The following is a 21,608-nucleotide window of genomic DNA, read 5'->3' as shown; positions in this document are numbered from 1 at the left end:
TTAAAGATTTTATTTATTTATTTGAGAGAGAGAGACAGACAGTCAGCAAGAAAGGGAACTCAAGCAGAGGATTGGGGAGGAAGAAGCAGGCCCCCGGTGGAGAAGCCCGATGAGGGACTCCTTTCCGGAACGTTGTGATCACACCCTAATCCGAAGACAGGTGCTTGGTGACTGCACCACTCAGGCGCTCCNGCGCCACTCAGGCGCTCCGGGTTGTGGGCTTCTTGATTTTTCAGCCTGCCTTCTGGGGGAGGGGCCTGCCTGCAGGTACTCAGAAAACCCTGTTTGGGTAGAGTCTCTGTGTCCCTTGCGAGGGGGGATGGGGATGGGCACCCTGTGAGCCGGTATTTCCGGGCTTTTGTTCTCTGGCGGCTTTCCCTGGCGGTTTGCTATGCCTCTAGAGTCAGAGCAGCAGTGGCTGAAATTCAGCCTCTATCTCAGAACAGAGGGATCGCGGATTGTTCTCCACTGATGTTCTGGCCACTTTAACTCTGTTTCTGTTGGTGCTGCTCAACCCTGCAGCATCCCGGGCTGTGCGCCCCACACCCGGCGTCCCAGCCCTCACTTCCAGGGCCGGCACGTCTCTGTCCTTTGTGTTTCCAACCCCGCCCGCCGCCAGCCGCCCCGCGCGGGCTCCCGGAGCTCCCCGTCTCAGTCTGGTGTCTCACGGGTGCTGACCGCGAGTCCGCCTGCTCCCCCGTGCAGGTGGCCCTCCAGCCGCGAGCCGCCCTGTGCACGCTCCCGGAGCTCCCAGTCTCAGCCTCGATCCAGTGAGCACACTGGAGCTCCGGAGCTCCGTGAGATGCTTGGTGGCGCACGCTCCCGGCTCACGGACTCAGTCTGCTGTTTCCAGAGTGCGGGTCCGCGGCCCGCCCGCTCCCCGGTGCAGGTGGCCCGCCAGCCGCCCTGCACGCGCGCTCCTGGAGCTTGCGTTCTAAGTCTGCTGTCTCGCGGGTGCCGTCCGCGAGTCCGCTTGCTCCCCCATGTAGGTGGCCCGCCAACCGCCAGCCGTCCTGCGTGCGCTCCCGGAGCTCCCTTCTCAGTCTGCTGTCTCAAGCGTGCAGGTCCATGGTCTGTCCGCTCCTCCGTGCAGGTGGCTACCGCTTCCCGGCGCCCTGACACGGCGGCTCCCTCCCCCTTCTGTTTAGCTTCCGATATCTGTGCACGGTTTCACGGCTCCCCGCTTCATACCTCGATACTCAGCGCTGGAGATGTTCATTTGTAGAGATCCAGATGTATCTTCCTGCGTCTCAGGCTGATTCCATGGATGTTCCTGCTGGTCTGGTACCTATCCAGCTCAACTCAGGGGACCGGCTGAAAAAGGGGTCCCCTACTCCTCTGCCATCTTAACCTCTCTCCTATACTTTCTTTCATTTGCATTAAATTAAGTCAACCTTGCTACCCAACTGAACTGATCCAGGGATTGGTATCTAAACCAAACATGATGAGGAGTATATTCAAACTCTGAGAAAAGAATTTTATCACCTTCTGGTAGGCTTAGCTTGAGACATATAGCATCTCTTTAACAAATGTTTCCTTTGTATGGTTATCCAACAATCAGAAAGGGCAAAGTTTGGGAGGAAAATGTAAAAAACATTTTAAAATCAAAGAAACAGGGGCGCCTGGGTGGCACAGTGGTTAAGTGTCTGCCTTCGGCTCAGGTCATGATCCCAATGTTATGGGATCGAGCCCCACATCAGGCTCCACCGCTATGAGCCTGCTTCTTCCTCTCCCACTCCCCCTGCTTGTGTTCCCTCTCTCGCTGACTGTCTCTATCTCTGCCAAATAAATAAAATCTTTAAAAAAAAAAATAAAATCAAAGAAACAGATTATAAATATTAGGCATATTCTAAAAATGTCAATCATTGAAACTCAGATTGTATCCTGAACAATGTTGTGCTATTATTCTAGCTATCGATAAGCCTGTTATATATCCTAATCTTAGAAATTCTAGGATATAGAAGTGTCCTCAGTTTCTTCACTCTGTTCACTCCTAAAATAAACCCTCATTACTAAGAGGATTTCAGACAAAAGCTGCCATAGATTAAGCCTATATTAGAAATTGATCAAATCCATCTAAAATCTGATGGACATAATGGTTGAAACTGGGTGAAAAATCCATTCTCGAAATAATGGGAAATTCAGATAGAATGAGGATAAAGAGAAAGGTCTAAAAGTATGAGATGGTTTTGGGTCTCCCTGGGAGAAAAATAAAGATATAAGCATATAATAATGAGTTTTTAGAACTTCAGGCATCTAAGAGATCTTCCTGGGAGATATCAGGAGCAAGGAAACACTGGATTAAAAAACAAAACTGAAGATAATCTTTAAACACACACACACACTCTCTTTCTCTCTCTCTCTCTCACAGACAGCCAAAAATTGATGAGTTATAGCTAAATATTTCAACGTTTTTTGAAAAAAGTGTATTTTCCGCTTTTTATTGAATATTATAAAAAGCTTGATAACTATGATTTCATACCTGATAATACTTCAGCTGCCCAGTTAGCTCTTCCAGATGCTTCTCATACTCAATAATAAGAGGAGCTAAAAAGCTAAAGAAAAAATACATAATTAAAAAAATGGCATATTGTTTAATATAGGTTAATGTATAATATGTAAATTAAATTTGAACATAACATTTTTATGATAAATGTATCCACAGCAATCAATACTTTGCCTTTTTCCTGTTTTCAATCTTAGCTCAATTAGTGTATCTCCAGATACTGTCAAATATCGAGGGAGGGAAGGTAATGAAGGAGTTCATCAAGAAAACAACTGCCAGTTGATCCTTGGGCTGAACCTGGGCAATTGGAGGCTACTCACCCCCACCCCTATTCTTGGAATATATGTTCTGCTTGCCTTCCCCACTCCCAGAAGCAGCTGCAAGGATACAGACTTAAGATAGTAATGTGATACTGAAGCTATCTATACTGGGTATGTAAGTGAATCCAGCTAAGGCCTCCTGCATATGTGACTGAAACAAGTTAAAGCTTCTATATAAACTTTAAAGATTATAGCAGGCAGATGAGGACATCTAGTTGTCTTGCATCCTCCCAAGACAAGCCTCATAAATAGGTTCTATTGCTTAATAAATCTGCCACTACCCAATCTGGAGTGGTATGCCTCTTCCTTCAGTCTCTCTTAGCCCTCCACATTTGAGGGCAGTTTCTGGAAGCTCCAGAGGAGGTTATGAATAAGAGGAAGATAAAATCACCCCAGTTGAGGCTACTCTTATAGATTACAATGCTGGCTTTTTTTCTCCCTTGCATACTCAACATTTAAATCTAATTATAGCAGACTATGAAATAAACAATCCTAATACTAAAGGAATCATTTCAATAATAATAAGCATACTTAAGAAAATAATATTTTTCTGGTAACTCAACCTTACCTTTGATCAACTATTGTGTTTTCTAATGTGTCATCTCCATCTCCTTTGAAGCCAGCTTTCTATAACAGACAATATTGCATCTTAAAATGTTTTCTCACATCATCCAAGCCCAAAATTGGCAGTATTTTAAAATTAAATACAATTAAAAATTTTATAACCTTAGAAAATCTAATGCAATTTAAAAAGACGAAGAGAAACAAGTAATCATCTAAATTGATGTTGAAAGTTTATTTGCTAAATTTTAACATCCATGCATAATAAAAACTCTTGGCAAACTTGAAATAGGAAGAATTTTCTCAACTTGATAAAGAATATCTACCAGAAACCTACATCAATTACTATCTTTCATGGTAAATCATCAAAAGCACTGCATTAAATGCAGTATAAGTCTGCTCACTATTACTGATAACTTCAACACTGTACTAGAGGTTCTAGTCAGTGGAACCAGGGTAGAGAGTTCAAAATTTAAAGGTTGAAAAGAAGACACAACACTATTATTATTTACAGACATCTGACCATTTACCTAGACCATATACCTATGTATAAACTACCAATTATTAGGTCTAATAAGAGAATACAATAAGTTATCAGATAAAAGATTAACAGAACAGTTTTCCCAAATGCCAGCAATAGTTTTAAAATGTAAAAGGAAATAATACCCTATTCACTACTGTAACAAAGGGTAGTTACTTGAGAATAAAAAAACATAAAAAAAGTTGCAATAACTTAACTGAAAAATCAACTTTACTGAAGAACATAAAAGAAGATATAAATAAACGGTACTTTATCATTCATGATATGTGAACGGACAATAGTGTAAATACATTAATTCTTTAAAATTCACTGCAATTCCAAAAAAAAATTCCAATAGGCTAATTTATGAAACTTTATCTCAAACAGATTTTACAGTTCCTATGAATGAATAAATGTGCAACAATAGCCACACTAGCCTGCCCAACTCCAAAAGGGGGGAGGGAAAAGAGAAAAGAGAAAAGACTTGCCCTACTACATATCAAAACATTGTTAATGCTAGAGTTTAAAACACTATGGCACAGACACAATAACAAACAAGAGTATAGGAAATCCAGAAATAAGATTAAAAAATTTATAGAAACATGGTATATAAAAGAAGTGGAATTATAACTGAATAGACAAAATACTGCTTTTAAGTAACAGTGTTAGGTAACAAAATAAAATTAGATTCCAGCATGTACCAAATGGAAAAATAAATTACAGATAAAGATCCAAATGTTTTAAAAAATATTTAACAATTATTGAAAGAAAACACATTTTTGACCTTGGGATAGAGAAAGCTTTCTTAAGTTCCAAAAATGTGGAGACTTTTGTTTGTTTTGTTTATCAATATACCAAGCAGTGCCTAATACTTCCACTCGAAACACATTTTCTAGCTGGAAGACACCAGCAGTAAAATCTATGAACACAAAGACTGAATATCTTACAACACCCAAATTTAAAGCTTCTATGCAGCTGAAAGTACCATAAGCAAAGTTAAAAGGCCAGCAACATTCATAACATGAATAAATACTCAAACACAAGGAAATGTACAACATGTTCAGTGCAGCTTTTACTGTAATAATAGATAAAATGTCCATCAATAGGCTAAATGAAAGTAATACAACAGGATCTCATAAGTAGTTCAAGGAATTAACAAGGTATCACTATGGACATCACAAAAGAAAATAGGTTACTTCTAGAAGTTGTTCATATAGGGAAAACCAGACATCCTTCCTACATAATACACATTAATAAATTCCAGATTGATTAAAGACTTAAATATGAAAAGCACATTTATGCAAGTGAAGGACTTAAGACACAATAAAACATGGACACATTTGACTATATTAAAACTTTTCCACTCTTATAAACCATATAACAAGATAAATGAAAACCCACAAATTGAGAACTTTTCATATGTGTCAGTGAACAAAGAGTATTAACAGGCAAAATGAGGAAATCTGAGATCAGACAAATAAAAGCAAGCACAATCTTATTAATAATTAGGGAAATACAAATAAAACAATGTGAGATATCATTTTACACCAATCACACTGACCAAAAAGTCTGACAACACCACCAATGGCTCAGAAGAATGTTATACAAGGAGAACTCTGATACACCATGAATGGGAATGAAAACAAGTACAACCACCTCTGACAATTTCTAGCAAACCTGAAGATGAGAAAACTCCAATTTTAGGTAAACATTCTAAAAAACCTCTTGGATGTATATATGGAGACATGTTTAACAATGTGCTTAAACATTACTGCAAAATATAAGAACTGGATAAAATCTCAATGTCCTTCAATAGGAGAATGGGTAACTTGTGGTCTAATAATACAGTGGAATGTAGTGGACAACAGTTATAATGCATGAATTTGTAATATGTGTATCAAATTCTTAAAAATAATGTTGAGCAAAAAAAAGCAAGTTTGCAGTCAGATACATACAGTATGATATCATTTATAAAAAATTTTAAACTTGCCAAACAATACAATAAGATGATTTCAGATATGAACATATATAGTAAAAGTACTGGAGCATGTATACTATTGAAAAACACTAATGATTATCACTAGGAAGGGATAGAAGGAAATGGACAAGAGGTACAGAGACTGAATTGTTTCTGCGATGTTTTATTTCTTAAAAAAAAAAAGACTGGAAGTAAACATGGCAAAAAGTTAAAAATGCATACAATTGTGTGGTAGCTACACAGATATTAGTTTTAGCATCTTCCGCACTTTGATGTATGTTTGAAATAAATTTAAATAAAGGAATAATATATGCAAAGTGTTTAGCATAATGCCTGACATGTAGAAAACTCTTAAATCTTTGTTATTTTTTTTTTTAATTTCTTTTTTCTTAATATGGGGGAAAATCTATTGGCTAACCAAGGTGTATGTTATGAGCATTCAACCAACATGGAAAGGCTTAGTTCTCAAAATATACAGCCTCAACAGACATGTTAACGTGGATCCAGGACTGTAAGATGAATTAGACAAAAAAGGTAACCTTCCAGAGAGAACCTTGATAGATTAAAGAATAAATGCATTCAGTAGTCAATATAATTTCAGAGAAAGATTTACTTAATTCTCTTAGACTATTAAAAATAGTTATTATATTATTTAAATAATGGACAAGTGATATTTTAACTTTCAACTGTTTAAAAGTTAAACATCTTGGGATAACTTAGTTCAAACTTTAAAAATATTATTTCTCAAATTTCTTAGGAATTTTTATAAAAATCAAATCAACTACCGATGTTATGACTAATAGTTTGGAGATGGATGGCATTCTACAAAATAATTCAAGCCTTCATTAACCTCCCACCCATCAATTATAAGTTTCCTAATTGTTATTATGTTTCACTCTACTTTATCACTCTTCTAAACAACATTTAGTAATTGCCTAGTGTTTACTAAATTAAATCCAAACTCCTCAACTTAACCATTTAAGGCACTCTACAATGTAGATACCAACAACCTACCCTTCCTAATGTTATCTTCCATTACTTCTCTTGTATATAACACAGTATAAAAAATGAAGTATATTTTACTCCCTAAATACAACCCCCACTTTCTCACCTCTTTTTCCTTCTCATCATGCCATTGGGTCTGACTGCAATGCTCTCCCCTTTCTTTTAGCTCCCACTGAAGTTCTTTAGAAATCTTACCTACTTTTCAGTACCCATCAGACATATTGCATCCTTCAGGAAACTTTCCCTGATCTCTCCAACTATATATAATCTCCTTTTTCCCTGATATCTGTATTTGGCTTTAAGATTAAGATATGAATAATACGCTTTATACCTAGTTATTTAACATTTGTCTCAACCCATATTTTTATTAGTCTTTAGGTTCCTGTGAAATGGTAATTTATTATATACATTTTCATATTACTAAAGCTCATGGCATAGTGCTTTACACAGAGGAGGTGCTCAATACATACTAAACTGAATTCTATAAAGACACTGCACTGAAACTGTTTTCTAATGATAGTTGCTAAGGAAATACTAATATAAGAATAAATGACCAATATCCAAATTATAAAAATTACATGATTATATATTGCATGGTGCACTGGGTGTTATACGCAAATAATGAATCATAGAACATTAAATCAAAAACTAAGGATATACTGTATGGTGACTAACATAATAAATTCTTATAAAAAATTACATGATTATAGAGATAAACATAATAAATCAAAACATAAGAAAAATATTCAAAAGAATAAAAATATAGATTCAGCAATCCTTTCCCACTTGTTAGCAAAACTTTTAGAATAAAAGACCATGTGACTTCATAATTCAAGACCTAGTGGAAAAAAATCAAGTTGGGAGAATAAGATTGAAATCGACTATAAAAGCATTTATAGGGGCACCTGACTGGCTCACTTGGTAGAGTGTGTGACTCCTGATCTCGGGGTTGAGTCCTATGCTGGGTGTAGAGATACTTAAATAAAATCTTTTTTAAAAAAGCATTTATATATATGTATTTATACATTTATATATATTTATGCTTATATATTTTAATTGAAATAAAATTGACATAAGTCATATTAGCTTAGGTGTACAACACTAACAATCCTATCCATCCTATCCATTAAGCTATGCTCATCAAAAAAAAAAAATAAAAGCATTTATAAATATCCCTTTTATATTCTCTAAAACAAAATTTAAACAAACTATACTAAATAAAAGAAACATATGGAGAATTTTATATATCTTGAATAACGGATACCCTACAATTAATTTCTATTTATTTTGATCCCAAAATGACTTCCTGAGATGATGGTGAGAGTGTATCACAGAAAGAATGTCAATACACGTCTCCAAACTCAAGGAAACAAAAGCAAAAATGAACTTTTGGGACTTCATTAAGATAAAAAGTTTCTACACAGCAAAGGAAACAGTCAACAAAACAAAGAGGCAACCCACGGAATGGGAGAAGATATTTGCAAATGACACCACAGGTAAAAGGCTGGTATCCAAGATCTATAAGGAACTTCTCAAACTCAATACATGGGAAACAAATAATCAAATCAAAAAATGGGCAGAAGATATGAACAGACACTTTTCCAATAAAGACATACAAATGGCTAACAGACACATAAAAATTTTTCAAAATCATTAGCCATCAGGGAAATTCAAATCAAAGCCACACTAAGATACCACCTTACGCCAGTTAGAATGGCAAAAATTGACAAGGCAGGAAACAACAAATGTTGGAGAGGATGTGGAGAAAGGGCATCCCTCTTACACTGTTGGTGGGAATGCAAGTTGGTACAACCACTTTGGAAAACAGTGTGGAGGTCCCTTAAAAAGTTAAAAATTGAGCTCCCCTATGATCCAGCCATTGCACTACTGGGTATTTACCCCAAAGATACAGACGTAGTGAAGAGAAGGGCCAAATGCACCCCAATGTTCATAGCAGCATTGTCCACAAAAGCTAAATTGTGGAAGGAGCCGAGATGCCCTTCAACAGACGAATGGATTAAGAAGATGTGGTCCATATATACAATGGAATATTACTCAGCCATCAGAAAGAATGATTACACAACATTTGCAGCAATGTGGACGGGACTGGAGGAGATTATGCTAAGTGAAATAAGTCAAGCAGAGAAAGACAATTATCATATGGTTTCACTCATTTGTGGAATATAAGGAATAGCAGGGAGATCATTAGGAAAAGGAAGGGAAAAATGAAGGGGGCATGGTAAACAGAGGGGGAAATGAACCACAAGAGACTACGGACTCCGGGAGACAAACTGAGGGTTTTGGAGGGGAGGGAGGTGGGAAGATGGGCTAACCTGGTGAAGTGTATTAAGGAGGGCATGTATTGCATGGAACACTGGGTGTTATATGCAAAAAATGAATCATGGAACACTACATCAAAAACTAATGAGGTACTGTATGGTGACTAACATATCATAATAAAAAAATAAGAAAAAAGAGAATGTCAATAATATTGGATTATAGTTGGGCAGACAAATTTTCTGGATACTCCTCTTCCTCTGAGGAAAATACACACTAAGTATTCTAATTGTAATTCTGAATGTTTAATTCTGTGCCTCTTACCTTACTCTATATCACTGGCTATGAAATATGTTAATGGTGCCCTATCTGCCATCCTTTGGAAGAAAATATAGGCTGACTGGCATTTTGTGAAAGTGTTGTTGCACATTTTAGAGCATTGTAGCAAATCATTCATATGACGAGATGGATTTTCATCATATATCAATGAAGGTCGATGTACAGTGTAAGAAATTGCTAAACTCTTACAATTAGACTTTCAAGTGCTAAATCACTTTCTTTCTTTTTTTTCTTTTCTTTTTTTTTTTTTTAGAGAGAGAGAATGTGCTTGTGACAGGGGAGGGGCAAAGGGAGGAGGAGAGAGAATCTTAAGCAGGTTCCATGCTCAGCACAGAGCCTGACATAGGGCTAGTTCTCATGGCCCTGAGATCATGACGTGAGCTGACATCAAGAGTTAGACGCTTAACCAACTGAGCCACCCAGGCACCCCAAATCACTGAGTTTCTAGTATCATCATGGGATGATGTAAAATCAATCCTTCAAGGTTTTAAACCGAGTAATTCATCAGATGGAGAGTCTAGAACTGCCTTGCCCAATTCAACAGCCACAAGCCACATGCATCTATTTAAATTTAAATTTCATGTATTTAAAATGAAAACTAAATAAAACACCCATCAGTTATACTAGTTTAATTTTAAGTGCTCAAAAGTCCCATGTGATTAGTGGCTACCATATTGGACAGCACAGAATTATACAACATTTCCATCCCCATAATAAGTTCTATTGTACAGTGCTGGCCTGGAAAGCCAGTAATTTGACTCAATTCAAACACTACAGCTAGTTTGCTATATTTTATCTATTGAGTCTTATATTCTTTAACTCATGATCAACAGGAGTGCCCCTCCTGTTCCTGTCAATGTATTTTCAAATAACTATTATTTGATTATAGTTGGGACCAGGTCCTATATATTATACAATCAAGTCAAATTCTTTCCTGCCTCAGGGCCTCTTTTGGTCCACTTGTCTAGCTCATTCTTTCAACTTTCAGTGCCAACTTAAATACTACTGTGGTAGAGAGACCTACTCTGACCTTTCTACCAAAAATATGTCTCAGGCGCAATCACCACTATTACATTATGTACATGTTAATCTCTATGTCGGGACACTGTCTTTTTTCTTCATATGATATAGCAATTTTAATTACTTAATTATTCACTTGTATCTCTTTCAAAGTGAAGTAGGATCCTTTGTCTATCTTAATCATAGCTCTGTCCCCAAAGCTTACCTAGCACTGGCATGCACTCAAGATTTGCTGAATTAATAAACTAACGTTTGTTGAATCAATCAGTACATTTGCACTATGACTGTCTTTCCCTTCCAGAACCAGCTCATACCTTCTTTGCACTACGCTTTTACGTTTATTCCTTCCCTCTTTCCAGTTTATGTGTTCCATTTCTTTCTCAGCAGACTAGATCTCAATTTAACTTTAAATTTGGGTTCAAGTAGAATGAGTAGAAACAGTCCCAAGCTAGAAGAGGAAGATATTTTTAGGAGAGTTTTCAGAGAAAATAAACTTATTTAATATTCCACCTTGTCCCTCCAGGAAGTTTGAAGGGAACAAAATACTAACCAGTACACACATGTACTGGTGTGGCATAGATTATAAAGAGGAATTAACTAACCTGCATGTGAGAAAAGACAGGTATTTAAGAAAAAAAAAGGTAGGAACAAATAATTCGGAAAAGAGGGAGAGTTTCCACCACCTTGACTAAAATCTTTCAATATTTGTCATGCAGTGCCCACTACTACACTCTGAGAGAAATGCCACTTGAGATACTTTTTATTTATATAGAAAACAGAATGATCAAAGAAAGACAACTAAATTTCACAAGGGATCTTTCAAGAAACTAGTTGTTATTTAAAGTATCTTTAGAAGGTTACATATAATTATAAGCAGTTTTTTTTTTTGAAAGATGAATGGGTGCAACTGGCTGGTATAGTTGATGAAGCTTCCAACTTTTGATTTTGGCTCAGATCATGATCTTAGGGTTGTGAGATCCAGCCCTACACTGGATTCCGCACTCAGCACAGAGTCTGCTTAAGACTCTCTCCCTCACCCCTCACCCCTGTGCATGTGCGTGCACTCTCTCTCTCTAAAAATAAATGAATAAATCTTTAAAAGAAATAAATAAAAGACAAATGAATTATTAAAGTATAATGAACCAAATGTTAAATATACAAGCTACTTTACATATGGGAAAATCCAACTTTCAGTTTAAATCTATACAATTTATGTATCATTAGTTATTATAAATCTATCATGTATTTTCCTAAGAAACAATACTATACAAAAAAATCTTAGGGCAATTCAAAACTTTCTTTGATCCATGTGAAGCCCAAATGATCATTACATAGTGATAAACAAAAGAATTTTAACTATCACTTATAATACAGTTTCTATAGAAAATCAAGTTTGAAATTCCAACTTAAAATATAAGAAATAAATATCAAATTCCGGCAGCCTTATTTTTCTAATATTAGAAAGTTTCATAAAGTATGTTCATTTAACACAAATCCTGGCAATTTGCCTAGTGTGAGGAAGGAAGAGGGCATTTCATTGGGATAAAACTAAAAAGCATGAACTGTTTGTATTTCACAAGCTGATCATGACTTTTTCATCTCCACTTTCACTGTATGTGGCACATAGACCTCAAATGATGTTGGAAGATAAGTAGGTACGAGGAAAGTAAAGGTAAGATATAATTGTTTTATTCATTCAATAAATATTTATTTAACATCTACTAACAAGAACTGTTTTAGGCACCTGGGAACATAGCTGAACAAAAAAGGCAAACATAAATTTATGAAGGATTTCTGTTGCTAGTGGCAATCACTAAAGTTAGTGACAAGAGATCTCAGCCAGTGCTCCTGGGTTTCACATAACCTTTGATAATAGTTTCCTCCTACATCTATGTCTTCCTTTACTACAAATAGAAAAAAGTAAAAATAAAAAAAAATTCCTCTTGAACATTTTTTCAGAAATCAGAATAATGTTTCTGGGGCGAAGAACCAAAGAATGTACTACATCTGGCCAAGGATATGGACCTTACTGCTAGAAAGCAGATTAATCTCTCTCTTTCTCTCTCATACTCTCATTTCACCTCCTTTCTCATTACTGCAAACTATGCAGTGAAAGGCAAGACCCATGGGAACTGGTATTCTGAGACAGCAACATGTTCTGAAGAGACAGTGAACTGCAGGAGACTCTTAGGCAGAAAAAATATACTACTACCAAAAATAAGAGATAGGAATCAAGATTTGATTGTATGACTATAATAGTACCCGTAAAAGAAGAGCATGTACCTTTAGAGAATTAAAGGAGCTATAATTTCACAAGAGAGTACACTATTAAATAAGAGAAGACTTGACCTTACTTGGTATGTTACCATAAGGCTTTAATTAATTATCACAATGTACAAGGCAGGTGTATCTAAAGGACTATGTACAATCATTGTTTTATCTGGTAACACCACCTTTCATAATCAAGTCAGCCACAGTGTACAGTAGATATGATATAATACTGTGCCCAGAGACCTTCTTGGGCTTTAAAATCACTCTTTTGTTTGAATCCTCCTTTTAGGCATATTCTGTAAGATATTAAGCAAAAGAAAAAGAACCTAAGAATCTGAACTAAATTTAGAAGCTGTTGTATCATAAAAGATTCTCTCTCACCTAAATGATAACAGTTCTTAGTTAAGTATGAGTAACAAAATAACGTAAGTAAAACAATATTATGATTAACATAGTGGATGGATAGTTTTAAGACCCTCTGAACTCAGTCTGGTCTTTGTAAGTAAAAACAGAGCAGCAGGCTATATGTTGCGAATACACTGAAGAAAGTATAAGTATTGTCAAGTCAACAAGAGAAACTATTCCTTTTTAATAAAAACAACTTCCTTTTTAATACCTTAAAAACAATTTTTTTTTAAGAGAGAGTGCACATGAGTGGGGGTTGGGGGGGAAGAGCAGACGAAGTAGAGGGACAGGAAAAGAGAGAATCCCAAGCAGGCTCCATGCTTAGCACGGAGCAATGCAGGGCTCGACCTCACAACTCTGAAATCGTGATCTGAGCCAAAATCAAGTCAGACACTTAACCCACTGAGTCACCCAGGTGCCCCAAAACAGTAATGTTTTGGTTACAAGATTCATTGATGTCAAAAGCAAAACACGTCCTTATTAATTCAATAGGGAGCTATCATCAATATAGGAGATACTGTTTTTCTTTTAATATTGCGTAACTCAGAGTCCACCAATATATATACCTTATTGCTCAAAAAAAATTTTTTTAACAGAATATTTAAACAAGAACATGCACCCAAGGAAAGAAATATTAAAAACAGTGTTGTATATTGTTTACTATTTTGATTTAGTTTTTACTTGCCATAATTTACGAGAATTTCAAGTTAAAGCTTACTACAAAATGTATCTTAAGAAATGATTTTAGGAGGTTTCAAAATGTCAATGAATTCTCATTTTAGAACTCACATTTTAACATCATACATAACACCTAAGCTCCAACTCAGAAAAAAAGGCAATTTCTATGGTCAAAGAACTACTTTCATTAAGCAAAAACAAGCATTCCCCTATAACAATCCCAGTTGTAAGCAAATTTCAAAGTGCTGCAGGCAACTTCACATGAGAATAATCCTAAATAGGATTTATTTATATAAATGTATTTACAACCAAATTTGAACCTAGTTTGTTAGACCTTAACTAATTTACATACCTGCACCGATGAATATTTAGAAAAATTTTCCATTTGATACTGTCTAAGAACTTCACACAGTTGTTGATCTGAAACAAAGAAAAAAAAAACAATCTGTAGTTCACTGGCTAATGCTCAATATTTAAAAACTATAAACAAGGTAGTTATCTGATATATCCAATGCAAAGCTGCTAGTCTTTACTGCTTCTCAAAATGAATCATCAATTTCAACACATGTTTTTGGAATTTAAGAAAAGGCCCTTCTATACATGAAGCCAACTATCTACTGCTAGTGGGAAAAAGAAGAGCTGCAAAGAACTAATTTTTCTGATTTCTTAAGTTTTAATTCTCAGTTTTCCTGGTTTACTCTTCAGGTTAGCAGAGGTAAAACAAGACTCTCCACTTTTTTTTTTTTTAATTCCTCCTACTAGAAGTGAAAAGAATTGAAAAGATAAAACTATAGCCATATTTATTCCAATAGTGAAAACTGGCTGAAATTCAGTTCCAGGACAAACCTCCACACAGAAGAGAAATGGACAAAGATTCTGAATTATACAGGGGTGAGTAAGAGGTAATAGAAATGAAGGACTAGAATAAAGCCAAGAGCTCTCAGTAAGCATAAGGTGATAGATAATTTTATTCATATCAAGAAAACATACAATAGAACACAGTAAATGTACAAAACTTATTATTTCAAGATCACATGGATCATTTAAAACTGATAATTTGCTAGCAATAGAGTAAATCTCAACTTTCAAGAAGACTGAAAGCCAAAGAGAGCATGTTACCTGACAACTGCACAATAAACTTGAATCAAAAACCAAAAAGTAAAGGGAAAATTTTCATACATTTTGAAGTTCAGAAATTACTTTTTAATAACCCATGGGTCATAGGAGGAATTACAAAACAAATTTGGATGTATTTTGAACTGACTGACACTGAAAATGTTAATACCTCAGAAATTGCTCAAAAAAAATCTATAGCTTTAATTGCATATACTAGGAAAAAAAGCCTTAAGTCAATGACTTAAAGTAAGAAGAAAAGCAAATTATACCCAAAGAGCATCAAATGAAGGAAATAATAAAGATAAGCCCACCCCAAAGAAACTGAAAATAAACACACAAAAAAGACCAACAAATACAATCATGCATAAAAGCATCTGATGAATTAAAATATATGATAAAGCCCCAGGAATGTAAGAACAGAAGTTAATTTCCTTAATATAACAATGGATTCCTACATAAATGCACAGCTAACATCATACTTAAGGATGAGAATGTTGAAAACTTTCCCTTGGAAACTGGGAATGACATAAGGACATATTCTCTTAACATTTATTCACACTCTACTGGAGGTCTAAGTTTATGCAATAAGGCAAGTAAGAAATAAAAGGTATAAAGAATGAAAAGAAAAAAACCCCCCACTATCCATTATCCATAGTTAATTGTGTATAGACATAGGTAAATCCCAGAGAACACACAGATAAATTCTTAGAATAATGACCTTTAGCATGGTTGTTGGATACAAGGTCAATATACAAAAATTAATTACATTTCTATATACTGACAACAAAGTTAGAATAAAAGATATCATAATACCATACAAAAAACCAATGTCTATGAAAAATCTAAAAGACTTAAACAAAAGATGTGTAAGACTGTGTACAGAAAACTATGAAACATTCAGGAGAGAAATTAAAGACCAAATAAGTGGAGAGAGATACTCATGGTTTACAGGATTGAAGACATCAGTTCTCCCCAAGTTGATCTACACGTAGACTAAATGCAAACTCAATTATCATTCCAAAAGATGATACTGCAGAAATTTAATAGTTGATTCTAAAATATAGGTGGAAACGTAACAAGCTTAGCTATGACATTCTTGCAAAGGTAGAATGGTAGAGGACTTGCTTTACCAGATATCAAGATTAATTATAAAGGTACAGTCATTTAGATAGTGTGATAGTTGTATAAAAATAAACAAAATTGACCAATGGAAGAGAATAAAGAATACAAAGTTAAATTTATGTTCATTTAGAATATCTGAATTATGATTGAAGGGTCACCCAGAGCAGTGAGGCAGAAAGAATTACCTTTTTTAAAACTGGTTCTGGGTCAATTGGATATCCTCATAAAAAAGAAAACATTATCCATAAAAATCAATTCTAGGTGAAATGAAGATCTAACTGTGAAGGCCAAAACAAATTCTAGACAAGAATAGAATAATCTTTATAATCTTAGGGTAGGGAAAGATTTTTTAATCAGAACACAGAAAGCACTAACTATAAGTGAAAAAAACCTGATAAATTGAACCACATTAAAATTAAGAACTTTTGTTCAACAAAGAGACTTTTAAGAGTAAAAATATAAGACATAAACATGGAGAAGGTATTTCCAACACATATAATAGACAATGGGCGTGTATCTAGAATATACTAAAAAACTGTCAATTAAAAGGCAGACAATCCTAAAGAAAAGTGGTAAGGTGACATGAGAGGACACTTCACATAAAGGCTACCCAGGGGGCTAATAAACATGGGAAAACTGCTCAACCTCATTAGGCATCAGGAAAATACAAATTAAAATTACAATAAAGAGCTAAAGTTATAGAACATTGGTGACAATGTAAAATAATGAAAACTCTCCTACACTACTGGTGGGAAAGTAAATTAGTACAACTTTAAAATTAAACATATACCTAATTCCTAAGAATATACGTAACCAAAATGTGTGCACTTGAGCACCAAGGGCCATGACAAAAAATGTTAAGAACAGCATTAATCTCAGTGGCCTCCAAACTGGAAACTGCAATTATCCATCAAAAGAAGAACAGTTAAACGTGATAAATTTAAAACTGGAATATTTTATAGAAACAAAAATGAACAAACTACCTCTACATACAAAAATATGGATACATTTCAAAGACATAATGTTAAAGAAGCCGAAACAAAAGAATACACGGCTTATGATTCCATTTATATAAAGCTCAAACACAGGCAAAACTATAGTGTAAAACTGAAGACCTTAGTTATCTTCAATTAAGTTTGAGGAGGAGGGAGAGATTATGATTACAAGGGGGCTTCTGAGGTCCTGGAAATGTTCTATTTTTTGATCTGAGTTGTGGTTATTTGAGTTTTGAACCTTGTAATCATTCACTTAGCTTTATATTTGTTTTCTTTACTTTTCTACAGTTGTAGAAAACTACATACTTTTCTATGTATGTTATACATAACATATATACATAAACGAAATACATACTAACTATAAGAGTTTTAAAAATGCATATATAATATGCACACACATAGTGTATACATTCTATGTTGGGAACTTCAGATAATAGTTTCTTCCTTGAAAGTACACATAATTCAGTGGTGAAATATGACAAATATATGTGATTCTGACAAAGAAGTAATCATAGAGTACTGATCATAAATGGTTTTTAACTTTTTATTGAGCTTAAAAGAAATAATCCACGTTTTTATTGTTACAGAACTTTTAAGATAGTTACTTGACACATAGCACTAAAATTTTACCACATATAGGATCTGGTTTCTGCCTATTACTCTTCTTCCCATGGCCATGGAGTTATGGCCATGAATATAATAATTTCAATGCAAACCACCTTCTGCCTATTACTCTTCTCCATGGCCATGGAGTTATGGCCATGAATATAATAATTTCAATGCAAACCACCTTTTCCCCCCATGTGATACGGTTTTCAAATACGAAATAACACTAAATCTGAGTTCTCAGTGATTAATGTAAGTTCAGAAGTCAATGGTGGGGGAGCCTGGGCGGCTCAGTCGGTTAAGCATCTGCCTTCGGCTCAGGTCATCAGGCTCCCTGCTCCGTGGGGAGTCTGCTTTTCCCCCTCCCTCTATTGCTCCCCCACTCATGCTCTCTGTCAAATAAATAAATAAAATCTTAAAAAAAAAAAAAGAAGTCAATTGTGGATTACTGAGCAAAACACATTCAATCTCCAGAAACTGACTTTAATCTGGAAAAAATGTTACTATAACTAAATTTCTCCTATTTCATTCATTGATTGATTCATTCGTTCATTGATTCAACAAGTACTTATTACATTACTGTTTAATTTGCATTATCTGGGTTACTGATAAGACTGACATTTTTCATTTTTTTAGTAGTTCTTCAAATTTTATTTTTTATAAATGGCCTGATCATATTCTTTAACCGTTTTTCTAATAGTATGAATTTATTTTTGTGAAAGATCAAAATTTTGGATGCTAATCAATTCTCAGTTACATTTATTGTAAATATATTCTCCCTTTCAGTAGCTGGGGGAGTCTTTTATTGATGATGCCTTTTGTAATATCTAAGTTTTTATCTCTAATGTACTCTTCATATATTTTTTCTTCTAGTCAAAATGTTTATATCTATTGAAGAAATCTTCCCCTATCCTGAGATCATAAAGATACCCTCTTAAATTTTTTTCTGAAAGTTTAAAGAGAATTTATTTCCTCAATCAACCTGCAGATGATTTTTCTATATATGTGGGAAAGGTATCTTTATTATTTTTTCCTTCCTTCCTTTCCTTCCTATTTGCTAAATATCCTTTTCCCACTGATTTGTATTGCTGTTCTTTCAGATAACAAGTTTCATGTATGTGTCTTTTTCTAGCTCTTCCACTAGATTTTTATTTTTTTTATTTCTGAGAGAAAGAGAGAGAAAGAGTGTGCGGGGGGGGCAGAGAGGAGAGGGGGCAGAGGGAGAGAGAGAATCTTTTTTTTTTTTTTAAGATTTTATTTATTTGACAGAGACAGCCAGCGAGAGTGGGAACACAAGCAGGGGGAGTGGGAGAGGAAGAAGCAGGCTCCTAGCGGAGGAGCCTGATGTGGGGCTTGATCCCGGAACACTGGGATCACGCCCTGAGCCGAAGGCAGCCGCTTAACGACTACGCCACCCAGGCGCCCCGGAGAGAGAGAATCTTAAGCAGGCTCCACACCCAGCATGGAGCCCTGAGATCAAGACCTGAGAGCTGAAATCGAAAGCTGGACACCTAACCAACTGAACCACCCAGGCATCCCTCTTCCACTAGATTTTAGAATCATGTTGTCAAAACTAAGTTTGGGAATGCATTAAGTCTAACCATTAATCTGTGGAAGAACTGACATATTTAATATATTCAGTGTTCTAATCCACAAATTTAATATGTTAATGGTTTCTCCATTAACCTAGGTCTTCTTTATTGTATTCAATAATTTTTTAATGCTAACTATCTTTCTATTACTAGGATTAACCCAGTATGAAGACAATTGTATGTACACATACATGTACATATACACACACATTCATTGCTGGATTTATTAATATTTTATGTAGGATTTTTTTTTTTTAAGAGAGGGAGAGATGGGATGGGGGGAGGGGAAGAAAGAATCTTAAGCAGGCTCCACATCCAGTGTGGAGACTGACCCAGGGCTCGAATTCACAAACCTGAGATCATGACCTGAGCCAAAAACAAGAGTTAGACACATATCCCACTGAGCCGCCCAGGTGCCCCTTTTATGTAGGATTTTAGTTTCTACGTTTTTAAGTAAAACAAGCCTATAATTTTTTTTTTCTTGCAAGTCTCTTTGCTGGGTAGAAGTTAAGAATACGGACACTGGAAGTAGACATCCTGGGTTCAAATCCCAGCTCAGTCACTTTTTAGTTAGGAGTTAACCTTGAGTTTGTGGTGGTGGTACTTACCAGAGAGCAGTTTTTTATCTATGGTTATTGAACAGTTGGGTGTGAGAACCATCAAGGCAAACTGAACAACTGATCAAGGGATGAAGTATTACTGAGTATGCGCTACTCAAAAAAGCAGGAGTATCATCATATTAAGATTACTGATAAGAGAGGCAGATGAATTAATGGGCAATGATTACAGGCTGTATAAGAAAGTAGCAAAAACAGGCGCCTGGGTGGCTCAGTTGGTTCAGTTGGTTTTGGCTCAGCTCATGACCTCAGGGTTGTCGGATAGAGCCCCATGTCAGGCTCCATGCTCAGTGGGGAATCTGCTTGAGATTCTCTCCCTCTGTCCCTCCCCCAACTTGTGCAAACGCTCTCCCTCTCTCTCTCAAATGAATAAATAAATCTTTAAAAAAGAGAAAGTAGTAAAAACAAACTGGGAAAGAGTTGAGGAAAATGAAGAGTTCAAAGAATAGAAGTCTTGATGAAGCCAAAGAAGAGTTACAGTGGGAGTAAGAAACTTGTGTTTAAGATTTAAAAAGGAGGGTAACTTGAATAGGACTTCTGCTTATGTCCAAAATGAAGTACAAGGACCACCTTCCCACTCAACACAACCAAAAGCAAATAAATAAATAAATGAAATAATGGTTTGCAAGACAATAGACAATGATGATGAGAGATGCAAAACAAATGAGGTTAACCCTATGATTGCTCCAGCTTACTGACTTGAGAGACTTTCCAGGCCATGGCACAAAGAGGGAATAATGCAGGCCTCAGAGACTGGCAGATTCTCTGAGTTAAGGATGTGGAGACCAAGTGAACTAGAACTGGCAAGACAAAGTATGAGAGACAAAGCTGCACAGAGAGAGAACTCTGGATATATGAAATCTGTGGAGAGTCTCTGTATACAACAGTACAAAAAAAAAAAAACCCCAAAACAAAAACAACAGTACACAACAGACTACTGAGTAGCTCTTTATCTATTAAAGAAATTAAATTTATAGTTTAAAATCTTTCCACAAAGAAAACTCTAGGTCCAATTGACTTTACTGGTAAGTTCTACCAAACATTTAAGGAAGAGATAAATAATGTCAATTCTACATTAACTTTTCCATAAAATTGAAGAAAACAAAATATTTTCCAAATAATTCTATGAGGCAAGCATTGCCTCATACCAAAACCAGGCAAAGAGATTAGAACGGGGAAAAAAGGCGTTATAGACATAGAAAATTAAAATTTTATATGAACTTTTAAAAAATCAAATCTAACAATATCTAAAAGATAATACATGAATAAGAGAAGTTTATCCCAAAAAGAGAGGTAAGGCAGGCTTAAAATATGAAGATTAATCAATGTAAGTCACCCTATTAACAAACTAAAAATGAAAAAAAATTCGAACCTCTCAATAAACGCAGAAAAAGCATTTGAAAAAAAATTCAACATCCATTCTGATAAACTCTCAGAAGACTAGGAATAAAAAGGAATATTCTCAACATTTTAAAAACAGCTACGAAAAATCTACAGTTAGTATACTTAATTTTGAAAGACAGATGTTTGTACCCTAAGATCAGGAAGAAGACAAGGATGTCCACTCCAACCACTTGTGTTCAACACTGTATTGGAAGTTCTAGCCAGTACAATAAAGAAAATGAAATGAAAGGCATCCAAATTGGAAAGGAGGAAGTGAAACTGTATTGACAGATGAAA

The 21,608-nt window shown here is 35.5% G+C and overlaps 1 protein-coding gene across 8 annotated transcripts in view; it reads right to left on the bottom strand.

The window, feature by feature from the left end:
- Positions 1-21,608, bottom strand: part of SCLT1 (sodium channel and clathrin linker 1) — a 210,684-nt gene that overhangs the window by 186,433 nt on the left and 2,643 nt on the right. For all 8 annotated transcript variants that reach the window (XR_004625840.1, XR_004625838.1, XR_004625841.1 and 5 more), the window contains exons 3-5: positions 14,233-14,300; positions 3,395-3,453; positions 2,483-2,555 (exon numbers count right to left, since the gene is read on the bottom strand). Coding sequence is in view for 3 of the 8 variants with exons in the window: in XM_002925493.4 (XP_002925539.1) it covers positions 2,483-2,555; positions 3,395-3,453; positions 14,233-14,300 (200 nt within the window). In the remaining 5 variants the exon portion in view is untranslated. The remainder of the gene's footprint in view (positions 1-2,482; positions 2,556-3,394; positions 3,454-14,232; positions 14,301-21,608) is intronic.

Source organism: Ailuropoda melanoleuca, chromosome 5 (genome assembly GCF_002007445.2).
Source record: "Ailuropoda melanoleuca isolate Jingjing chromosome 5, ASM200744v2, whole genome shotgun sequence".
Taxonomy (NCBI): domain Eukaryota; kingdom Metazoa; phylum Chordata; class Mammalia; order Carnivora; family Ursidae; genus Ailuropoda; species Ailuropoda melanoleuca.
Note: the sequence above shows the minus strand (reverse complement) of the source record. Positions and strands in the feature narration are given on the sequence as shown.